Source organism: Neofelis nebulosa, chromosome 9 (genome assembly GCF_028018385.1).
Source record: "Neofelis nebulosa isolate mNeoNeb1 chromosome 9, mNeoNeb1.pri, whole genome shotgun sequence".
In the NCBI taxonomy this organism is placed as follows: domain Eukaryota; kingdom Metazoa; phylum Chordata; class Mammalia; order Carnivora; family Felidae; genus Neofelis; species Neofelis nebulosa.
The window spans coordinates 39,374,193-39,397,942 of record NC_080790.1 but is presented as its reverse complement, the minus strand read 5'-3'; the positions used below and the strand labels follow the sequence as shown (position 1 = coordinate 39,397,942).

General features: G+C 49.1%; 1 protein-coding gene across 1 annotated transcript; it reads right to left on the bottom strand.

Moving 5' to 3' along the window:
- Positions 1-6,089: 6,089 nt before the first annotated feature.
- On the bottom strand, positions 6,090-21,580 carry CD8B (CD8 subunit beta). The gene is made up of 6 exons (XM_058683396.1): positions 21,447-21,580; positions 17,955-18,314; positions 14,177-14,266; positions 10,417-10,506; positions 8,906-8,942; positions 6,090-6,834 (listed from the first exon to the last, which is right to left on the bottom strand). Exons 1-6 carry the CDS (start codon positions 21,487-21,489, stop codon positions 6,822-6,824), a joined length of 633 nt encoding a protein of 210 aa, XP_058539379.1. The 5' UTR covers positions 21,490-21,580; the 3' UTR covers positions 6,090-6,821.
- Between the last annotated feature and the right edge of the window lie 2,170 nt (positions 21,581-23,750).

Genomic DNA, 23,750 nt, shown 5'->3' with positions numbered 1-23,750 from the left:
CGAGATCGTGACCTGAGCCGAAGTCGGCCGCTTGACCGACCGAGCCACCCAGGCGCCCCAATGTGTATTCTTAACCTTGACCGAATCACCCCTCATTCTCTGAAGGTGAAAGTTTGGTGTAAAGGTTACGGCAGGAGAAATGAGACCATGTGACTCAACCATCCTCTCTTAAACATGCAGACACACTCAAAGGTCTTAATTTAGTTTGGATACTAAAGGCAGGGCAGGGAAGAGGGCAGGGAGGTTTTGAGTTAACCTCGGCAGGGTCTGCCCAGGCTCCACTGTGGGACAGCTGTCCACTGAAAGGCCCTGTATGGCACAGTAATCAGGAATAGTTTACGAGGCTAACATCCCTGCCCCCACCTTGTCCGCCACACGCAGGAGCTCGTTCCCTCCGAAGTGAAATAGACTAGATCCCAATAGTATTATCGCTCTTTCATGGATAAGCTCTGTAGTTGCAGAGACCCGTTGGGCAAGCTCGGCTCCCACCTGAGCCCCGGTGAGCCTTCCTTCTCTCCTTCTTTAACACCCACATCTCAAGATGGGCCATGAGAGATGGGATGCTGAGTTTCTGGCCAGATGGGCTCAGAGCGTGGTCCAGGAAAGGGCTTCCACAAAGGCCTGGGGTGGAGTGAGGGTAGAGGGACAGGAGTCACGGCCTCCCTTTTACCTGGCCTGGTCCTACCCAGACAGCAGGTCTAGCCAAGCAGCCAGCTTTTGGCCCACAGGATGCTGAAGGGGTGCTGGGGAGGGGTGTGTTGGGGAAGATGGGCCTCCGCCTCCCCACCAACACTTCAAATCTTCCCTCTTAGCTTTGCCCCCACCCAACCGCAGAGACCTCCACAAAATCTACTGCGAAAGGCCTCATGCTCTTTTGTGAGGTGGCAATTCATGCCTTCAGGCTTGTGTTTACATCATCTGGGTATTGACCTGTTCACTCGCCCCGAGGACACTCACTCTTGGAGTCGCACAAGTGCCGGACCTGTGTCTGGGTTCCCCACGACGGTGTGAGCCCGTGGGGCTGGGGACAGTGTGTGTGCTGAATGCATCATTAGTGCCAAGGACACTCAAGGTGCTCAATTCAGCGCCAGTTCGTGGAGCTCGTGTTCTTCAAGCGGTTTGTCGACCGTACCTGGCAGAGCAAACACTGAGCAGCGGGGATAAATCAAGTTCTCACAGCCTTGGGGAGCCCCGACAGGCTGGGTTGGGGAGCCGGCAGCAGAGGGCTGAGGGGGTGCCTCAGGCGAACTGTGTTCCTAGCTCAGCAAGCGAGGAGCGGGGCCCGCTTGTGGGAGCCCTTTCTGCCTCGCCCATTTATTCATATTGATTCTGGCTTCGGGGCTCGGGAGTGCGGACTTGAGAGTGCAGATGGCAGGACAGGCTCCCACAGGCCTTGGTGTCCCCAGGAGATCAGGGACCGGCCAGTAGGGAGGGATCGGGGGCCAGGCTACATCTGTCCTGGGCCCGTAGTCCCAGCACAGGGCCAGCCGGGCACACAGAAGGTGCCCCAAATAAATGCATTTGAACTGGCATCAAGAACCTGAGGAAGGGGAGCACGAACGGCAGACAGGAGGCAGGCGATTAACCTTGTCCACGGGGGACAGGACAGGAGATGGTCTGTGGTTAAAAATATATGAAAAGACACCTTTTCCGTTCAAATTCAGAAGCCCAAGCTAAGCTAAAGACGGGGACTTGCTCATAAAGGGCAGTATATGAACGCGAGAAAACAAGATCCAGGAGAGTCAACGACACCGTGCAGGAATAAATTCCTTTTTCAGCACTTCCGTGTTCAGCACGACGAGAATCACACGGGCCAGATGTCTGTCTGTCTGTGAATCCCAAACCGAAACGGTGTCGGGGGATACGGCTTCCTTCTGTTTGGACTGAAACACCAAGTTATGTAGCCCGGAGGACTCCAGGAACCAATGACTCACGGTCACCGAGGAGAGTCAGTGACGCATCTGAGGAGGTTTCCCAAGAAGTGATGGAGGAAATCTCTTTCGTCCTCCACACCTGGAAAGGCCTCTGAAGACAGGGCTCTTTCTCTCTTTCCCTTTGACTGGGTGGTAGATTCGGATCAACGTTGCAGCCCACACAGGGCTGGGGATCACTTTGTGAAAACAAGTTGCCCACTTCCTACAGGTAGAGACGCGAGACGAGGGGGGCCGGGGTGGGGATGAGGAAGGATGAAAGGGAGGGGGTGGCGTAGGAGCCCCCTCCATCCTTTGAACTCGTGCTGCTGGGTGCCACACCTGCAGGCTGGGCACCCAGAATTCTCTACCCTTGCTTCCCACTGAGAGGAAGGCTGGCCAAGGAACCACCACGGTTCCCAGACCCTGCCATCTGCCAGCCTCACAGCAAGACAGACCGACACTATCGTGGCTCCCATTGCAAAGGAGGGAACTGAGGCTCACAGAAGTTACAGGGCTTGTCCAAGTTGGCACAACTGGTAGGCTCAGGCCCCGCTGTCCTGCAGCCCCCACATGCGTCACATGATTCCCATTGCACGGATTTTTAAACACTCTCATTTATGAACAAATCTCTCATTGATGGATATTTAAGCGGATTCCAATTAAAAATTTTTTTTTAAATATTTATTTACTTTTGAGAGAGAGAGAGAGAGCAGTGGAGGGGTAGAGAGAGAGGAAGACACAAAATCCAAAGCTCTGAGCTGTCAGCAGAGAGCCCGATGTGGGGCTCCAACCCATGAACCGAAAAAGATCATGACCTGAGCCGAAGTCAGGCACTTAACCAACTGAGCCACCCAGGTGTCCCTCCAATTTTTTAATAATACAATGATTGGACGGGGCACCTGGGTGGCTCAGTCGGTTGAGCGACCGACATCGGCTCAGGTTATGATCTCATGGTTTGTGAGTTCAAGCCCCTCGTCGGGCTCTGTGCTGACAGCTCAGAGCCTGGAGCCTGCTTTGGTTCTGTGTCTCCCTCTCTCTCTGCCCCTCCCCCTCCCATGCTCTGTCTCTGTCTCAGAAATAAATAAACATTAACAAAAAATAACACGATGATTGGAGTCTCTTTTTAAAAAGAGGATTTTGTTCCCCAAACCTTTTTACCCCCTATTATAAAATTAATACATGATTGCTATAAAAATTTACACAACACAGAAAAGTACAATGCAGAAGTAGAAATTCTTCAGAGTAACTACCATTAACAGCTTGGAGTACATCATTCCAGACCTTTTTCTATGCATATACAAGTATGTCCAGAGGCACTGATGCATATATTAGATGGAAAAAAATCAAATTTGCAGAATAAGATTCGATTTTTTTATATTCTACATCTTATGTGTTACATATTACATTTTATAAGGTTTCAATTTTTTGTTTAAAAAAGTACACACAGGAAACATCTGGGAGAACAAGAAACTTTCAAATACCAATGTTACACATTTTTGCAGTGCTCTGTGCTTAAGTATTTAAAATATCTATTTAAGTATAATCTATTGTCTATTTCCATATGTATATATGAAGCGTTGGCATATCATACGTGTATAGCTCAGTGACTTTCCACGAACTGACCACACCCGTAAGAGCAGCTCCCAGATGGAAAAGCAGAACATGCCAACCCCCAAACCTCATACTCTCTCCTACTGATCACCCCTGCAACCATGGTAAACATATCCTGACTTTAACATATATCTGCTTTGCCTGTTCTTATCTGTGCTTGAATTTTAACAGTGGCCATATGTGGCACTTAAAACAAGGATAAGGGTGCCTGAGTGGCTCAGTTGGTTAAGCGCTGACTTCAGATCAGGTCATGATCTTGCGGTTCGTAGGTTTGACCCACGCATCGGGCTCCGTGCTGTCAACGCGGAGCCTGCCTCGCATCCTCTGTCTCCCTCTCTCTGCCCCTCTCCACCCTCTCTCGCTCAAAAAATAAAATAATAAAAACATAAAATAAAATAAAATAAAACGAGGATAATCAATACAGATGTTGTTAAAATATATGCTGAAGCCGTGGCTGTTTGATGCTAGCATGTGTGAATCCAGTTCATTCCTTAACAGCTGCAGGGAGTCTCTTGTATCACAATTGATCTAACTGGCTTTTTCTTTTTCTTTTTCTCTTGTTTATTTATTTATTTTTGAGAAACAAAGACAGAGAGCAGGAGAGAGAGAGCACGTGTGTAAGCGGGGGAGGGGCAGAGGGAGAGGGAGACGGAGAGAGAGTCCCGAGCAGGCACCTCACTGCGAGTGTGGACCTAGACGTGGGGCTCCAACTCATGAACCGTGAGATCATGACCTGGGCTGAAGTCAAGAGCCATATGCTTAATCCACTGAGCCACCCAAGCGCCCCCTAATTCATTTTTCCTGATGGACACTTGGATTGTTTCCAATTTGGGACTAACAAGCAGGACTACAAAAAAATTTTTTTGATGTGTATTTCTTTGTACATGTAGCTTTGAGACGTGTTTTTTTAAGATGATGCCTAGAGATGGAATTGTTGCCAGTCAAAAGACAGCCAGGTTAAAAACATTTTTTGGTAAATACTTTTGCCGTAATGGCCTTCCCCAAAGTAGTAAATGCTCGGTGCCTTCTTCAAAACAAAAGTCAGGTGCTGGGTGCAGACCTCTTCACCACAGCCCCTGCCCCTGCGGCTGGCAGCCAAGCCTGCTCCAGCTCTCTGGGCGGACCAAGCTGTAGCAGGTGTCTGCCGCACAGAAAACAGACGGAGGTGCACCCCCCTTCACCCTTGGTCCCCCAACCTCACCCCCTGTGACTTTGCAAACAACTAAGCACGACTGCAAAGGCGGCAATGGGGAGATGCTGTTAGTTAGCAGAGCCTGGAGTGGGACAAGGGGGCCTTGAGGCCTGTTCTGACTTCCGCTGCGGACTGGGTGTGAGCCTGCAGGGACGGTAGACTGCATATCTGGGCTTTGGTCGCATATTAAATGGGATGTCTTAGAGCAAGAAGCCCACCTTCAATGTGAACCCTGGAGGAGTCTGGCCCAGGCTACCCTGGCCCTGCCCCCCTCCCCTGGGCCCTGGGAGGCAGCCTGTCCCGTTGTCCTCAGAGCTGATGGGCAGGGAGTGTTCGTTTCTCTCAAGCGCCTTCTGCATGGACACCCTTCTAACTCCCACCCACACCTAGTTCTGTGACCTTCGCTCCACAGGCGGCATCCCTGATGCTGCGAGAGGGCCACGCGGCCCCCTCCCCTCGAGCCATCTTTCCTTTCCTGCTTTCTGTGGCTGCCAGAGGCCTCTGGGCAGAGCCTGGTTCGCCATCTCCCTTCCACAGTTGCACCTCCCAGCTGGCAGGAAAAGCAGCTGGGGCTCTATTCTCCTGTGGCCTGCGCATGATGCTTCAGTGAACGCAGCCTTAGGCCGCATTCGTTTTTGGCTCAGTAGCTCTCATGCTGCTAAGGCCGAGAGTGGGGAGTCAAGATAAGATCCCTGGGCTTTTACGGAAGGCACAAGACCTTCATCTCAACTCCCTCATCCAGCTCAGCCTCTTCTTGCATTTTCTTTCCCCGTCAAAGCTGAGAAACAGTTTAAAAAAAAAAAAAAAAAAAGGAAGGAAGCAAGGACATGAGGACAGAGACACTTCTAGTTTGTTTTTTTTTTTTTTTTTTTTAGAGAGAGAGAGAAAACATGAGCAGGGGAGGGGCAGAAGGAGAAGGAGAGAGAGAATCCCAAGCAGGTTCCACACTCAGCTCAGAGCCTAATGCAGGGCTTGATCCCACGACCCTGGGATCATGACCTGAGCCGAAATCAAGAGTCTAATGCTCAACCGACTGAGCCACACAGGCTCCCCTCACCTTCTTTTTACTATAAGGTCACCAGCCTGTGGCTAGGAGTCTGGGGTTCCACTCTGTACAACTAGTGAAGATGGCTTGGAGTGGCCAGAAGAGTCGGCCCCTCGGGCCCCTGCCGCCTGGCTCTGGGTGCTTCCCAACCTCTCAGACTCTCTCGATGCCTCTGAGACTCTCTCAATGCCTACAATGCAGACGACAGCATGTTGTGGGGGCAGATGAGGACAGGCACATTTTATCTTTGTTACTTCTGTTTTAGCTGAGCATTAACATCTTTGCTGTACAGATGGGCTTTGTGCTTTTACATCACGGGAGCCGTTCGCATCTTTTATTCAGGGTTTTATTTTTACAACCAAGACATTTTCATAAAAAGAACAGTGAGAGAAGAAATATACAAGCCATGGGAGGGCCGAAGTGAAAGTCGAGGAACTTCCTAATGGGAGATTGAGGAACTTCCTAATGGGAGATTAAGTGAACTCCGGCTCCCACACCACAAGTTCCCGCTCCACAGGAGGTCCCTGGAGACTGAACCGACTGAGTCAGCCCTTCACAGAAAGCACGGTTCCAAGCTGGGTGTGGTCTCTGTGGCTCTCAGTGAGGACGGTGACCCCCGCCCCGGGAAGACCAAGGAGGAGCCATCCCAGCACCATCCCACGAGAGACTCAGGACTCCATGCCACTGCCCTATCAGGGCAAAGCAACTTGCGAGAAGGTGGCCGGATGGCCAACACAAGGGTCCCAGCCCAGGGTGAGTACAGGAGCTGGGGAGTGGTGTCATGGCGGCATTTCTTACTCATTTGCAGGAAGTTGCAGGAAGTGCTCCGGGGCTCTGAAGCCTTCTCTCCGTGATTCGCGATGACCAACTAACAAGTTTCTCCCATGCGTGAGGCCCACAGAAAGAACTTGCAGTAGTTAAAAGCAGGCAACTTCAGCAGGTCAGTGAAATTACCACAATTGAGGGAGTTGAGCGTGTCCCTTCTCTCTCATTTTTCCAGATCTTGCTCATTATTGACCAACGTATTTTTGTAGCAGGACACCAAAAGCATATTCTCTGCTCATTTATAAAACCTGAAAACAATAGCAAGTCAAGAAACCACTTATCATTCAGGGAAATGATACGAATTTCCTGTAACAGAGACAAATGACGTGCGGGGATACAGGGCTCCACTCCCAGTAAGGAGCCCGGGGGCCAGGAGTTTTCCACTAGTATGTTTTTAGGGCCCATCTTAGTCATTAAAAAAAAAAATGAAGAAGCTCAAAACAAAAAGCCCAAGGAACTCTAGCTTTGAATAGTGTTACTTCCTGCAGTACCTTCTTAGATAAGCTATTGACAAATGCACACTGAGGGGCCAGAAGTTGGTTGCTGATGGGCAGATTTTCCAGGGTCAGTTATAGGCTGGGGAACATCTTCCCCAAATCACAACTTGAGTTTGGAACAGCTGATCTGTGAGGCCCATGGACTCTTTTGTCCACACCTGCATCATGGCAGCAAAACTAGAGGTGGTTTCGAACTTTTTTGTAGTCACAAACCCTTTTGTTCAAATGATGTCTCACAGGCGAGCCTAAGTACAGGCAGCCGATGACAGCAGAGGGTTAAGAGGGCTCACGGCCCCCCGTGACCAACCCCCAGCTCCTTCCCCATCACGGTGGGTCCTCAGAACCCCTGGGTTTGTCAAAGCATGAGACACTATATCCAGCTCCCCTAAAACTGTCATCAGATCACTTGGGAACAAGTTAAAATGAAGGAGTTGGTGGGGGCAGTACCCTAATGGGGACCCCCCCCCCCAATGGGGTCACCATGGGGAAGATGTTGAATGGAACATTCTGCAGATCTAGGCTCAGACAAATACACTCAGGTTATTGTCTCTTAGGTAGGGGGTAATTTCTAAATCCAGCACCTAAAATTGTGTAAATTGTGCACAATCAAAATGATTGAAAATTGCCAATAAAATACAGCAGGCATGTTTAAGGGACTGTCTATAGTCAAGCAACTATAGCTACAAATATGATGTATTTAATAAGGTAGAGAATACTATATAGAGTTTATATGGAGATTACATTTTCAAGTATTTAGAGATATACTTTGTTCCTTGGCTGTTTGGCTCGTAGAGTTGACTTTTGTAAGGAACATGAGTTTGTGCTTTGACTCCACAGGACCACGGGCTGAGCACTTTATGGGTTTTAACCCAGTAAGTCCTCACAACAGCCATGAGTTTGGTACTGTTATCCCATTTTACATGAGGAATCAGAGGCTCAGAGTGGTGAAGTGACTTGCCTACAGTCACATGGTTGGTGAGTGGCAGACAGGATTCAAACCCTCGTGCTGGAGGCAGAGCTCTTAAGCCAAAGGCCCTGTTGCCCTCTTTAATCTAGAGGCACGATGGGCTTTCTTTTTTTCCGAACACCTCTATATAGAGGGGCTTGTCATTAATGAGATAGGTAGATGGAAAGCAGTATTTTGAGGAAGAAAAAGTAATCCAAGAACGCTGCCCACAGCCCAGCTGAGGTCCCGAAGTCCCTGAGGTTGGGAGTAGCCTCTGGCCCCTCAGGGCCTCTGGGCTTCTGCCCGTGTTTACACAGCTCAGTAGACCTGAAGAGCGAGTGCCTTTTAGCCCCCCTGTATATGTGACTCAACCTTTTGATTTGCCAACCCCTGGGACCCGGGTGGGGTCTAGGGTAGAAGATGGGACCCAGGCAGCCCAATACCGGCAGGGAAGGAAGCAGGGAATGGTTTTCGAATCCAGCTCTGCCGTTTACCATCCCAAATGCTTTGAGCAAGTCTTTCAACTGGTCTATAAAGGTAACCCTCCCATGTCATGAAGGACCAAGTCAAATGAAAAGAGTTTGGGGTATCCTACCGTATCCGATGCTTTCAAGAGTTGACTGTGAACATGGGGAGAGCTAAGCGAAAGCTTTCAGTGCTTGAAATTTGACTTAAACGGCTACCCAGTAGTTTTGTTAGATGCTCTCTGTTCCTGAACTCTATCGCTCCATCTATTTATACAGTCTGAGATTTTTTTGAAGGCTGCGTCTGGCTTTGGCCCCCTGTGGGTGGAGGCTGCAGCAGCAGGGGCTGAGGAAGCCAGGACCACACCCAGGGCCGCGTCATGGGCACTCTTCTGAGGCCCCAAGCACTTACTGTTTCAGGAGGCGAAGCCGGGCTCTCCTCTTCAGGCCTGGAAGAAGCAAACAAGAACATCGGTTGGCATGGGCTGTGGGTGGCTGACACCGAGCCCCAGAGAGCGAGGAAAGAGACCAGAGGGGCAGCCAGCACCTCAGACCACTTCCCTGGTGCCAGGCTCTGCTCCAGCTTTATGTGGTTTAACTCCCTTAAAGCTCGCAGCAAGCCTGTGAGTTGAGTACCACTCTTACTATTTATGCTTCGTATATGGGGAAACAGAGGCACAGAACACGCGTGTTGTGGAATGACTTGCCCAAAGTCACGCAGCTAGTAAGCAGTAAGACCAGAATTCAAACTCAGTTAATCTACTCCAGTCTATGTGCTCTTAAACATGTCAGTCTGCCCTTTGCAGCAGGTCAGGAATGAGAGGTGTACAGACAGGTGGTCGGTGGACTTAAGCTAAAGCGTGTGTGCGCGGGAAATGCACAAGATCTCCCAACGGGATGTAGGAAGGAAGTCTGAGCATGTCTGTTTACATGTCTGTCTCATCCTTTATTTCTTTTCATTTCTGAAGCACATTTCGTAACATACGTAATATATGACATAAATACACCTAATCGCAGTTCGAGTTTGTAATTTAAAAAGTTTTTACTAATAAGATCTACATGCAGTTAGGGTTCATAATTTAAAAATGTTTTTACTAATGAGATCCTTGAACAAAAAAATTTGCAGACCACTGAACTTTAATGGGGTTCTTCCAATGGGGGCAAATGGATCCCTTTGCGGATGGCGATTTTATGCAAAAATGTGCGCATGACACATTTCTTTGTGGAGAGGGTCTCACCCTCTCCCATTTTATAGAAGCCCAGAGAGGGTCAGTACCTTGCTTGAGGTGGCACAGGTGAGCAGAAGGACCAGAAGGAGAGCCCTGGGCTCTTGGGCAGTTGTGAGGGCCTCCCATATAACTCCCCTCTTTCTTATGAACCCTGGGAGCCCAGAGCAGATGATCTCGTCTCCAGAGGGGCTGAGAGAGGCAGTCATCTCTGAATTTCTCTGCAGCCTCACAGAGAAGGAGTTCAAGTTTCTGGGAACATGACCCAAACCCCACTGCAATGTCTTCTGTGTACTGTTTCTGTCCCGAGTGCTCATGGGAGTTCCCGCTTATCTCATGCCAGGCACTTTGGGCAGGACTTTACAAACAGCAACCCTGGGAGGTAGGTAATATTGTTACTCTTGGGTGGGGCAGTTGAGGCTCAGAGAGGCCAGGGCATGTGCCCAAGGTCACTAGATCCAAGAATAGTGGAGTTGGATTCAAACCCAGGTTTGTCTGACTCCAGAGACAGGGTGGTCTCTGACCTCTGCAGGATGGCCTCAGGCCAAGAAGCACCTCTGGAACTACCAGATGGGAAGGTGGGTATAAACTTCCACCAAACTGCCATCTGTCCTGCTTCCCTAGAAGAGGAAGGACCTCGGGGACACGTCCAATGGCAAAAGGAGTCGCCATCGTGGCCCAAGAGGCCACAACTTACGGTATAGGTGGATGGCCACACCCAAGGACACCAGCAGAACAAGGACTCCAGCCACCAACAGGCCGAGGGTGAGGAGGCCACAGGATGGGCCTGGGAAAGACACACGTATGGAACATTTGAGACATGCAGATACATGCAGATAAATTACAGAGGGAAAAATCAACTGATCAACTGGAAGCCCCACCTCCCAGAGAATACCACTGCTGCACATTTTTCTCTCATCGTGTTTTCTAGGCACTTCGAACACGTTGAGATAATTTTACATAGAACATTTTACGTCCAAGGGTGCCCTGGTGGCTCAGTCAGGTAAGTATCTGATGCGCGATGTCAGCTCAGGTCATGATCCCAGGGTCGTGGGATGGAGCCTGCCCCTCCCACCCCACCCAGCGTCAGGCTCCACGCTGAGAGGGCGGAGCCTGCTTAAGATTCTCTCTCTCCCTCTCCCTCTGCCCCTTTACCCTGCTTGTGTGCTCTCTCTCTGTCAAAAAATAAAAATTAAAAAATAAAATAATAAAATAAAAAAATTTTATGTCCCACATCATCATTTTAAAAATTAATTAAACGCAGGAGCTACTTATGTTCTAAAGGAGATAGGTAATTTTCATGCCTGGTAATGAGATTTTTACTATTTATTTTTAAAAATTTATTTTAATTTCACAAGAAATAGCTGAATGTATTTTCCTTGTAAAAGATTCAAGTATATGGTTAGAGTGTTCCTTGGCATGCTAGCTCCTTCACAGAAATAAATGCCATGGTTAACGTGGTACCTTTCTCTTTGTATTTATGCAGACACATACAGGTTTTTTAAAAATGTTTTGTTTAAATTTATTTTTTGAGAGAGGGAGACAGAGCGCGCATAAGTGGGGGGAGGGGCAGCGAGCAAGGGGGACGGAGGATCCAAAGCGGGGCTTTGCATTGACAGGCTGATAGCAGTGAGCCCGATGTAGGGTTCGAACCCATGAACCGTGAGATCATGACCTGAGCCAAAGTCGGACACTCAACCAACTGAGCCACGCAGGCATCCCTACAGTTTTGTTTTTGTTTTTGTTTTGCAGCATACAGTGGCTTATATTGTACAAACTGTTGTGCAAACCATTCTTTCTTTAAATATATCAGCACACTCCTTTTTCTAGTAGAGTAACATTTGAAGTATGAACATAGCATGGATTATTTAGCCATCAGTGGGCTTTTCATTTATTTCCTATGTTTTCCTTTTATAAATAACTCTGCAAAGAACATCCTGGTACATTTTTCCTAATGTGGGAGCCTGCCCGAGGCAGATATTGAAAACAGGAACTGCCAAACCATAGACTATGTCCATTTAATGTTGTACTGTTACAACATACACTGTGAAATACACAGAAGGCATACACTGTGAAATGCCTTCCAAAAAGGCCGCACTGGTTTTCATTCCTAACCACCAACTGTGCACCTTGCCGACCCTTGATATTATCAGAGTGTTTAGTTTTTGGCCAGTCTAGTGGGTGAAAAATGGCGTTTGTCAACTTCAGTCTATTTTCATATATTGGCCACTTGTATGACCTGGCCTGGCCTTCCTTGCCTTACATGGGTTTCGGAGTCTGCTGAAGTCTGAAAGTCACCACGTCGTTCCTGACACAGCAATTTAGAAATTGTCTCAGAATCATCTCAAGGGACAGCCCTAAGCCTTAGGGAGCACATCCTTCCCCAGGGTGGCCACATGGTTTCATTCATGATGACAAGTTTTGAGATCTATCTGGGTGTCCCCCAAGGTAAGTGCTTTGCATATAGCATCTATTTAATCATGCCTTCCCTTTAGCCAGGTAAACATCCCTAGTTTACACATGAGGAAACAGGTTCAGAGAGGCTGAATCACTTGACCAAGGTCACACAGTATAGGCAGTGGTAGGCAGAGTCAGACCTAAACCTGGCTGACTTACCCCTAAGGTACCCTGTCTCATGGCCCCCACCCCCAATGCAACCTCTACTTCTCCCCCCCCAATCCCCACTTGGCCACTTTCACACACAACCTGGTTATTCTTAATAACCTACTAATGTTGGATTTGCATTCTTGCCCTGGGATCTTACTGGGGGTCGACATAAGGAATGATGCAAGAATCTCAAAGACCTTTGTCCACATCTCTTACAAAAGTGTTGCTCCACTGAGTTCACTATTGTTCAGCAGGCCTTATAGAAGGATGAACAGAGCAGACTTTTTCTAGAATTTAACACTGACATGAAGGCTTTGAAGCCGGGAGCTTGGGGTTGTTTCTTTCTATCGCTGTGGGGGGCAGGGTTTGTGTGCCATGTTATTTGGAGTGTTGCCTTTGGTTCAGCTGGTTTTGCCGTTTCTCTAGAGTCACAGCACAGACCCAGTTTTGGCACCTTCAACGTAATGGACCTGTTGCATTTGCCTTTTGTGTTGTTTTGTTATTGTTGTTGTTGTAACTTGCCTAAAATCCTTTAGGCCAAGTTGTGGGGTATAGATACTTTGTAAAATGAGGTCAATCTATCTCTACCTTTATGTTCACCAAGACTTTGCCCTTCTGCACTTGGGTTCCGATTTTTTTTTTTACCGGGACCTCATGGGGTAGCTTCCCGTTCCCATTCTCCCAATCCCATGAGATGCCTGTCCCTCAGCTCTTTCTGTTACTTTATACATTTAAGACAAAGCAAACCCAGCAGCACGAGGCAGCCCTAGTGGGGCAGCTTGTCATTTGTTCCCCGGGTGGGAGCAGATGACACTTTGTTTGTCACCAGTATCTTTTGGGGAGCAGAGGTCAGTATTTTTCCAGAAACACATTTGCACGTTTGGGCTAATGGTTCAAGGAAAGTGCACGTGCGTGTGTGTGTGTGTGTGTGTTCTCCAGCTGCTGTGTCTGGTGTTCATAGCACAGAGAAGCAAGTTAGGTCACTCATTAGCAAACAGATATTAGCACATACTGGGTGTGTTAGGCCCTCTGTTAGGTATTAAAACCGAAAAACTTTAAAGTTCTGGTCCCGTGGGTTGGTTATTTTTGTTTGTAAACAGTCTTACTGAGATATACTTTACATACCAAGTTCACCTGCTCCAGGTGTATAATTTGATGGTCTTCGGTATATTCACAGAATTCTGCACCCATCAAGCACCACGATCTAATTTTAGAACATTTTCATCTCCCCTCCCCCACCAAAAATCCTGTACCCATTTTAGCAGTCTCCTCCATACCTTCCCAACTCCCCAGTCTTAGGCAACCACTAATCTACTTTCTGTCTCTATGAAATGTCATATTGTGGACGTTTCTTATCAATGGGATCACATAATACATGGTTTTGTGTCTGGCTTCTTTTACTGTGTAATATTTTCAAGGTTCATCATGTTGTAGCCTGTATCAGTATTTCACTGTTTGTTATGGTCAAATATTCCATTGTGTGGATAGTCCATATTTGGTTAATCTATTTACCAGTTGTTTCTACTTTTTTGGCGATTATGAATAATGCTGCTAGGAACACTGGTGTGCAAGTTTTGGGGTGGACATATCCTCCATTAAGTTTTGCTCTAGGACAATTTTCAAGCGTGTTCCTCATTAGACTGTGAGCTGTTGGAGGGCAGCACTGTGGTCACACTCAGCTTCCCTTCTGACCCCAGATAGGGTGGGGCCAGAGAAACAGGCTAGAGTCCACACATGGGAAGGGAAGGGAAGGAAGGAAGGAAGGAAGGAAGGAAGAAAGGAAGGAAGGAAAGAAAGAAGGAAAACTTCCTGCTCTGTTTCTGAGGGTCCAGGAGAATGGGAGAACTCACCCTTCGGGGTCACTGGGCTTGGGGGCCGGCACATTTTCTTCCTGGGGGTGGGCTTCTTGGTGGGCTGGGCAGTGGTGGGAAGGACATCAACTACAGAAAGCAAGCAAGACACATGTCTTAGCCAGATAATCAGCAGGTGGACTTGCAGACAAAAGTTAAAACCTCATGTCTTCCATGTAGATACAAAAGCCCTTACGACTGTTCCCTGGGCTGCTGCAGGGCTTCAAGGTGATAGAGTAATCGAGTTTTCTATGTGCTTCCCCAACTCTCAGACCTATCTGAGAGTCGAGGCAGGGGGTCACTTTGGTGTCTGGGGAAGAGAGGGGCTCTGGACCCACATGGACGTGAAGAGAGCCCCAGATGCCCTGATTAACCACTGAGTGACTTGGGGCAAGTCCTATCACTTTTCGGTGCCTCAGTTTTCCCATCTGCTGAAATAAAGATGACTCCCAGTTCTTTCTTGGGGTTGTCGTGAGAATTAAAGGGGACAGCATGCCCAGCAAATGGGGCAGTAGAGATGGCTCCCCCTGGCCAAAGACCCTGAGCAGAAGCTGGAGTCCCCAAGTGCTTGACAAGACCAGCCCCTCAGCCAACCTGCCAATCCCTAACCGGGTGGAGGAGGCTCACAGAAAGGAGGGTGCCCTTTAACACACATACAATACCATGCAGGTTGCATATATGGGGATTTTCTTTCCTTCTCAAGTGTCTTTACAAGTCATATACTATCAGAGCTGGAAGGACCTCTAGTCTCAACCTTTACTTTCAAAGACGAACACCAGTGATGTAAGGCGCCAGCCCTGAAGCCCCACGATGCCAAGCGCCTGCCTGGACCACCCCAACCCCGTCTCCTGACTCGTGGATGGGTCACTCCTCTCTTTTGTTCTACGCCAGTGTTACATGCTGACGTGACGGGGCAGGGCAGTGGGACAGGCACACAGAGTGAAGGGAGACACCTGAGGTTCTGAGATGCTAGGGACAGGGTGGTGAGCACTGGGTGCTGTTGAACCCAGCCCTGGTCTCTGTGGGTTGAGCAAAGACATTTCACAAAAATGATCCTCTGCAAAACAGTAGGAGAGGGAAGATAACACCATCAGTTTAAACTCTAGAATCGGGAGGACAGGGAGGGGCAGCCAACAAAATGGTCACTTCAGGGCTGGCATCTTCCATATAAAGAGTGGACACTTTGGACCCTGGCCGACCCGAGTCTCCTCTGGGAAGCAGAGATGACACGCTCTGCCTGCTTTGTGAGGTTTCTGGGAAGAACCAACCACCAAGAATGAACCCTTGCTAAGTCCCGCCATGTGCTAGCGGCAGAACTAAGCAGCTCAGCTTAAGCGTATTCAACCCAACCACTTTGGCGATGGGAACGAGTATCTCCATATAATCCCTGAGGAAGCCTAGGCGCGGAGAATGGAACTAGCTTGTCTGAAGTTCAAGAAACCCTAACCAGCACAGCTGGGATCTGAGCCAAGAGACCCTGATTCTAGGCTCTCACTAAGCCACACCACCTCAGGTGCACATGCTTTTCGACAAAAAGGCCCGTCGGGTCAAGGGCCTTGGCCGTGGGAATGCTGAGGGAAACTAGCATTAAAGGAAAAAAGGACGCTAGCCATGGTGCTCCCAGAGCATGCGGGAGCCTGGCTCTCTGCTCAGGGTGACCCAGCATGGCTTTCTCCTTTACTCCTTACGGCCCTGGAGGTGTCCACTCCCTTTACTTTGTACACGAGGAGGCACAGATGTCTCTCGGCTGGTTGGTGGGAAGCCTGCAAGGGAGACAGCTCTATAGGACCTCAGGGTCTTGGCTGGGCTCAGTGGTCGGGGTTCGGTGAGGGGTTTGTGGGAAGGCTTGTTCCATTTTAATTTCTTCTTGCCCAGAGCTGGGTCCCCTTGATTCCTCCTGACTCCCCCAGCTCCCCATTCAAATCTACCCGCTTCTCTCCTCGTTGAGCGGGACAGGCCTTTTGAACCCATAGTGTGATTAGCCCCCAAAAGGCCGTTTACCCCCCTCCCCAATACTTTCCTTACTGCCCGAGCTTCCCCTTTCAGTATGCATTGTCTTCCGCAGGAGGGGTGGGGCCTGGCTCTTGATACCCTGACTCTGGGGAGATGTGGCAGTTGCAAGCACATGCTTTGGGGAGGGTCAGCATGAGGGGTTTGGAAATATCAAAGCCAGGAGTGGGTGAGTGGTGGTGGAGGTGGAGGGGGAAACTTCTAGAAACCAGTTTTACTTATTTCATCATCTATCTTTCTCAGACCCCCAAATCTAACGAGTGGGAAAATGCAGGGCTTGTAGAGACAAAAACAATAAACCACACCCAAACCCCACACCCCCCAAAACCCAGTGTTCAATACAGGAATCAGTCAACTCCCTGCTGAGAATGCCTCAGCTTCTTGTCCCAGAGATCTCATCCCCCAACCCCTACCTTCTGACTGAAGACCCAAAGCTGGAGAGATGGGAGAGCAACCTCACTCTGGTTTTTGTCTTCCTAATTGTGCTGCTGTCCTAGCTGTCCCTGCATCTTCCCATGCTGAGTGACCTAATTCCTGGGGGGGGGGGGGCAGTGTGGGGGGGACTTGGCATTCTCGGTGCCCCCAGCCTGAGAAGAAGCCAGGTGAGCGGGAAGCAGGACAGTAGGAGGACCGCAGTGGGGGGTTGGCCGGCCACGGGCTAACCTGGGGAGGGGGCTAAAGCCAGACCAGGCCTTTTGAGAATTTCTGCCACGACTCCTTCGCACCTCTCACAGCTTAATCCTCACTCTCCAATACTGCAGCCACCTGTCGCCTTGGCTACCGGCCAGTCTGACTCGGGGTGTGCTGTATGCGTGAAATGTTAAAAACACATCGAACGTTTAGCATGGAAAGGGAATGTGACACATTCCAGTGATAATTTTTATATTGATTACAAGTTAAAATGATGATACTGCGGGTACACTGGGTTAAAAATATAGTATGTAAACTGATTCCACTCATTTCTTTTTCCTTTGATAAACGTGGTATTCGAAATTTTTACATTTTATCTGTGGCTTTCTATTTCTATTGGGCATGCTGATTCAACTCACAGAACTACAGCTTCTCAGGGTGGCTGGCGGGGGGTGGGGGGGGTCGTGGAGGCCAGCAGCAGCCCCATGATACAGATGGGAAAACTGAGGCCAGGGAGCAGAGGGACTGGTGCAAAGGCACACAGTGAATATGCAGCAGCATGTGCAGCTAGGCCTGGGTGCCAGTCTCCTTACTCCCTGTAACTCCGGGTGTGGGTTTGAGCCATAGGCCCCCGGTTCAGAATGTGAGGGCATCTGCCCCTCCACTGGCCCTAGAAATGCTTTCACTGGGTATGTCCAGGCAATGAGGACTTTCTTTCCTGGGATGCACACTTGGTGGGAATTTCTGAGACCACGGTCAGGTCTGGGGACTGAGGCCAATCTAGGCATAGCCTCAGGTAGGCCTGATGTGGCGGCCAAAGGACAGCACTGCCTTGTCCCCAGAAGAAGTAGCAATGCTTCTAAGCATCCCATCTGGAACAGGACTCAGTTCCCTACTTCCCCGGGTAGATGGCAGCATGAAGTGAAATGACTACATAAAACACTTGCGTGTGCTTGGCCCTGGCTAGGTCTGTTCCTACTAGCCGTAGCTCTATGGCTCACAGCTGGCACCACCCCCCCCCCCCCCGCCTCCTGCAGAGTGGGGCTCGCTGAGAGCGGGGGCAGCTCTAGTGTCTGCCATGCACCCAGAACACAGTAGGCGCTTCATACTCATTGGCAGCACTGAGGTACTTTCTTACCCACACTCAGCCGAGTTCCCTTCCCGAAGGTCAGCTCTGGTGACCCAACGGTCATGCAGAAGTAGATGCCACTGTCTGCAGGCTTCACACTTGTGAGATTGAGAATGGACCGGGTTGCGTCCGGAAACACAGTTAGCTTCTCTGGCTCCACTTCCTGTCCATACACGATCCCTTTTATGGGATCCCAGTAGGCCAGGCACTCGTAGCGACTGTCCGGGCTTGGAGCCTGGCGATGTCTCAGCCAGTAGATGCGCGTGCTAGTGGGCGAGGTTTTGGCTTCGCAGGACATTATCACCATTCCGTTGGTCTGAACCATTACGGACCCAGGAGCCTGCTGGAGTACGGAGCTGCCACGGAGAGCTACGAGAAGCGGAAGGAGCAGACACCATCAGCACATTTTCCCAGCCACTGTTGTGGGTCCTGGGAGTCACACTGAGTCAAGCACTGAAGGAAAGCTGTGGAAGAACCTGCCCAGTTGCGGGGTCCAGGGGCTATACTCAATGCAGCTAGTGGCTCCTGGACTCAGGAGACCATCTGCAAGGCAGGTGTTTCCTATGTCCAGCTTTACAAAGGGGATGGGGAGAGAGCTGCCATTTCTTGATTGCATGCCTATGAGCCTGGCTCTTTGCATAAATTATCTTAACCCAATCTCAAACTCATTTGGGGATTTTTATCCCCATTACACAGACGAGGAAGCTGAGGCATGACGTTACTTGTTCCAAGTCCCATCAATAGCCAGTAAGTGATCTGGGATTCAAACTCAAAGATTCAAAGTCTGAAGTCAAAGCCTTTCACCTTGCCTTGCCGCCACTCTATGTACAGACCTTCAACAGGCTCCAAGCAGGTGTAGGAGACTCAGGTAGCCCAGGGGAACCCAGAATCAGAGGCAGAGCACAGGGCTAGTCTGGCCAACCACCCTTTCTGGACAGTGATGACAACAGCAAGAGGAACTCACTGTTGCTATTGGTGCAACTATAGCCTATCACTCCTTAGCCCAGCAAGCGATGGGTTCCTGGATCCCCATTCTCGAGGGGAAGGACAGATACCCCAGAAGCAGCACTTGGATTTCATTTTAGTCTCAAGATGGGAAGCACCCACAAGTAGGGGATTGCTCATGGAGAACGAACTAGACTGGAACTCAGAGACCCGGCCTTCAACCCAGCTTCTGCCTCATACCAGTGGTGGGACTGCAGGAAGTCAAGGAGCCTGTCTCTATCCTTTAAAATGAGGGCAGCTTGGGGTCATTGTCCTGCTTGCCTGCAAGGGTTAGAGCATTTAAGAAAACACACTGTAAACTCTAAAGCAGTGCACACGGGTAAATCATTTTCTACGTGTCTCATACATCAGAGGTTATTACTGGCAGCAGATGAAATCTTAGGAAAGATTTGACTGGGTCCTTCGCAGCCAAGTCCAACAAACTGAATCTGACCTGGCAAGCCTTCCATTTTAGCTGTGGGGCAGAGAGAGACCCCACAGACCCAGGCAGAGACCCAGGAACAGCGAGGCACAGAAGGACATAGACTTGGGTGGGCAGAGGAGGCCAGAGAGAGAATGTGTGTGTATATATGTGCCCCAGGGGAGCTGGCTTATGAGGTAGTGGCCTAAAGGCACAATCCTGCTGATGTTTGTGTCTCAGACTTCATGGTTCCAGAATGGGCCGTGAACTTGAACTTTTTGACTCTACTCACAGGCCACTCTGAGCTTCTGCTTGTATCAAGAATGAAATGGTAGGGGTGCCTGGTGGCTCAGCTGGTTAAACATCTGATTCTTGATTTCGGCTCAGGTCATCATCTCACAGTTTGTGAGTTCGAGTCCTGCATCGGGCTTTGTGCTGACAGTGTGGAACCTGCTTGGGATTCTCTGTCTCTCCCTCTCTCTCTCTCTCAAAAATAAATAAACATTAAGAAAAAAAAAAAAAAAAAAAGGAAGAATGAAATGGTACCTGGGGCCCAAGTGCCTACTGGCCCTTCTCTTTTCTCCCCAAACACCATACTGCCTTTTCAGCAGAGTAGAGGGTCTTCATTGTTTGGGGTCACTGACATCTTGGGGGAGATAATAAGAATCGATGATGCCAATATTCACGGAACTGTGCCCAGCACGGTGCATGCATTATCTTGCTTAATCCTCACCAGATCCTGTTTTATACCCATACTCATGAGGAAACAGAGGCTCAGGAAAGTGAAGGACGTGCTCAAGGTCACACAGCCTGTATGTGGTGGATCCAGATTCAAACCCAGGTCTGGGACCCCAGAACCGGAACTTTGAGCCACTCCCTGAATCAAGGAGACCTGTGATCCTCTCCTGGATCACTGTCATGTCGTTGCGTGTACACAGTGGGTCTACAAATACACAGATTCCCGAAGTTCTTCCAAGAAAGCCCAGAAGTGACTCCTAAAGGGGTAAAGGGGCCCAAAAGGACCCTGGGTTTTTTGTGTATGTTACCCCTGCTGTGTCCTGACATGCAGACTTCCTGGCTGCAATATACTCTGGTCTCTCTCTTATGTCCCTGGAGACTGAATGTCAAGCTCTATCTACGTGCCAGACACAGAGCCAGGCCTTGCTACCTATGCGGTCTCATTTGATTCATCTGACTCTCTTCAGTGACCCCTTCTCAGAGGGGCCTGCTGTTTCTAAAACGATCAGCATTAACTACTAGTTTTGAATGGCCCCGACTAACTTCTGCTTGAGATGTGGCTGAGCTCATGGGTCAGAGTAGGGGGCTGGCAGGTCTTGTCACCTCTGGCAGGGTGGCCAGCTTTGGGCTTTTGGGTAAGAGAGCAATCAACCACAGGTCAGTGGGCAGTTTGGTGTGTGGAGGGGCCTCTTCCAAAAGGCAGTCTGGCTGGGCTGATGAGAGGGACAGCGGAGACTGCCTGCTACATTCTAGCTCCAGCAGGGCTCCCATTGGAGCCGAGCTCCACAGCACACACAACCCAGGGACAGTTGAGGCGGGGGGTGGGGTTGGAAACAGGGAACCCCAAGGAAGTACTCTGCCATAGCGGTCTGGGATCTGGCAATAGCCTGGTGTTTGGCAGATTGTCCTCCGAATACTTTCCCGGAAGTACTAAAAATGTGTCTACAGAACCCTGGGTGAAGTGCAGAATACCAAAGCCAGAACTGAGCCTCTGGAACCTTCCTGGGGGCACACCCCTGGGAGGGAACCCTAGACAAGAGCATTTTTCCTTTTACTCTGCACTTCCTTCCCCTCTTTTCTTCCTTCTTGACTCCTGCCCTCCTTCCCCTCCGGGCTTTTGGGCAGAGCTGGCCTCAATCCCGGGGCTCCAGGGGCCCCTGGAGTAATGAGCTCTGGGGATGAATTTCCTCACCACCCTTAGGGACTGTACCTGCCATGCCGCCTCCCGAGTGCGCCCCCAGCCCCGGCTTCTGCATTCTGCCGGGACAGCCTTTGTAAACTCTACAGCTCAGGCTCTTCCCGTCCCGGGGAGACCACCCGCTCCAGTCCCGGGCGCCCCACAAATCTCCCGGTCTTACCTGCCAGCTGCGTGGCCAGGAGGAGCCAGAGCCCCGGCTGCATCTTGGCGAGCCCGGGACACCCGGTCCCGGCGGGGCTCTGCGGAGACAGTCCTGGCTAGGGGTGGGTGGGGAGCGGGACTGGGCGGGGCAGTTTGGATGGGGGATGGGGGAGGGGGGACGGGAAGGACGAGACCGGGCGGGGTAGGGGAGGGAGTCCAGTGTGAGGTTAGCAAGGTCTCCGCCCTCATCCTCCCTGCATTTCAAAGGTCTTGAGTGCGTTTCCTAAGAGCCCACTGGGACCCCTTGCTTTCCAGTGAGGGGGTGACACCACTGTGTTGCGTCAAGCAATTGCACGTGTGTGATGGACGCCTGCCCTGGGAGGTGGCCAGGACAGGGTCATGACTCCCTGTGACATTTGAGGCAACTGAGGCTCAGAGAGGTCAGGATATCCAAGGTTCCCACGGAAGTGCAGGGTGGAGCTGGACCGTAATTCGGGATTTTTTTTTTTTTTTAATTTCTTTTCTTTTTGAGAAACTCGGTGGGGCCTAGAGTGACCAAGACCCAGGCCTTGCCCTCAAGGGCACACACTTGTGAGGAATGAAGGGCTGCTCCCACAGCCCAGCCAGAAGCCAGAATCGCTCAACATTTTCATTGTTCCCATGAGCAGTGTGGGGCTGAGCATACACTGGACAGACAACCCTGGGGACACCCCTGGCTGGCGTGAGCTGTTTTCTTTTTTTTTTCTTAATTGAAGTGATATTTACATAACACAAAATTAAACACTGTAGAGGGTGCAATGCAGTGGTATTTAACCACCTCTATCTAGTTCCAAAACATTTTCATCTCCCCGAGAGAAATCCCTGAACCTGTTATGTAGTCATCTTCTATTGCCCCTCCCCTTCTCACTACCCCCCTCCCCCAATTATCCTTTTGTCCCTATGGATGTACCTATTCTGGACATTTCATATAAATGAAATCGTACAATATGTGGCCTTGTGTGTCTAGCTTCCTTGGCTTAGCGTAGCATTTTTGAGGCTCATGCAACGCGATGGCGTGTATAAGTACTTCAATCCTTTTTATAGATGAGGACTATGTCGTTGTACGTGTATGAGACAATTTGTTTAGAGATTCATCTGTTAATGGACATTTGGGTTGTTTCTCCTTTTGGCTATTGTGAATAAAGCTGCTACAAACATTCTTGTACAAATATGTATTTGAGTCCTCGTTTTCAATTCTTTTGGGTATATTCCTAGGAGTCTAATTGGTGGGTCGCTTGGTAATTCTATGTTTAACTTTTGGGGGAACTGCCCAACTGTTTTCCGTAAGAGCTGCACCATTTTACATTCCTGCCAATAATGTATGAGGGTTCTAATGTCCCACATCCTTACCAACACTGGTCACTTTTTTTTTTTTTTTTTTAATATATCCATCCTAGTCGCTGTGTTGTGATATCTCACTGTGGTTTTTATTTGCATTTTCTTAATGATTAACGTTAGACATTTTTTCATGTGCTTATTGGCCATTTGTGTTTCTTCTTTGTATGTCTATTCAAATTCTTTACTCATTTTAAAATTGGGTTGTCTTTTTGTTACTGAGTTATAAGGGCCCTTTGTACATTTTTGGATACTAGACCCTTCTCCGATACATGATTTGCAAATATTTGTACTGTTGCAAATATTTGTACTGTTGGTTGTCTTTTCAATTTTAATGTCCTTTGATGCATAGAACTTTTCAATTTTCATGAAGTTCAATTTATGTATTTTTCTCTTGTTGCTCATGCTTTTGGTGTCATATCTCAGAATCCATTGCCAAATCCAAGGTCATAAATATTTGCCTTGATGTTTTCTCCTAATATTTGTATAATTTTAACTTTTATATCTCAGTTGTTGATCCATTCTGAGTTTGTTTTTGTATATGGTGTGAGGTAGGAATACAACTTCATTGTTTTGCATGTGGATATCAAGTTGTCTTGGCATCATTTATTCAAGAGGCTCTTCCTTGCCCATTGAAGTCTTTGCACTCTTGTTGAAGGTCAATTGAACATAAATGTACGGGCTTATTTCTAGATTCTCAATTCTATTCCACTGATCTATATGTCCGTCCTAATGCCAGTAGCACACCGTTTTCATTGCTGCAGTGGGATGGTAAATTTTATGCCAGCTTGGCTAGGCCATCAATGCCCAGATATCTGATTAAACTTTATTTCTGGGTGTGTCTGTGAGGTTGCTTCTGGAAGAGATTTGAATTGGTGTACCAAGTAACGTAGATGGTCCTTCCCAATATGGATGAGTATCATCCAATTTATTGAGGGCCTGAATAAAA

Excerpts from the sequence above, each read along its gene's own strand:
- CD8B (XM_058683396.1), bottom strand. The coding sequence starts at position 21,489 with ATGCAGCCGGGGCTCTGGCTCCTCCTGGCCACGCAGCTGGCAG. Across the intron at positions 14,267-17,954 it reads GGGAACTCGGCTGAGTGTGG|TTGATGTCCTTCCCACCACT; the intron begins GTAAGAAAGTAC and ends TGCTTTCTGTAG. Across the intron at positions 10,507-14,176 it reads AAGCCCAGTGACCCCGAAGG|GCCCATCCTGTGGCCTCCTC; the intron begins GTGAGTTCTCCC and ends TGTCTTTCCCAG.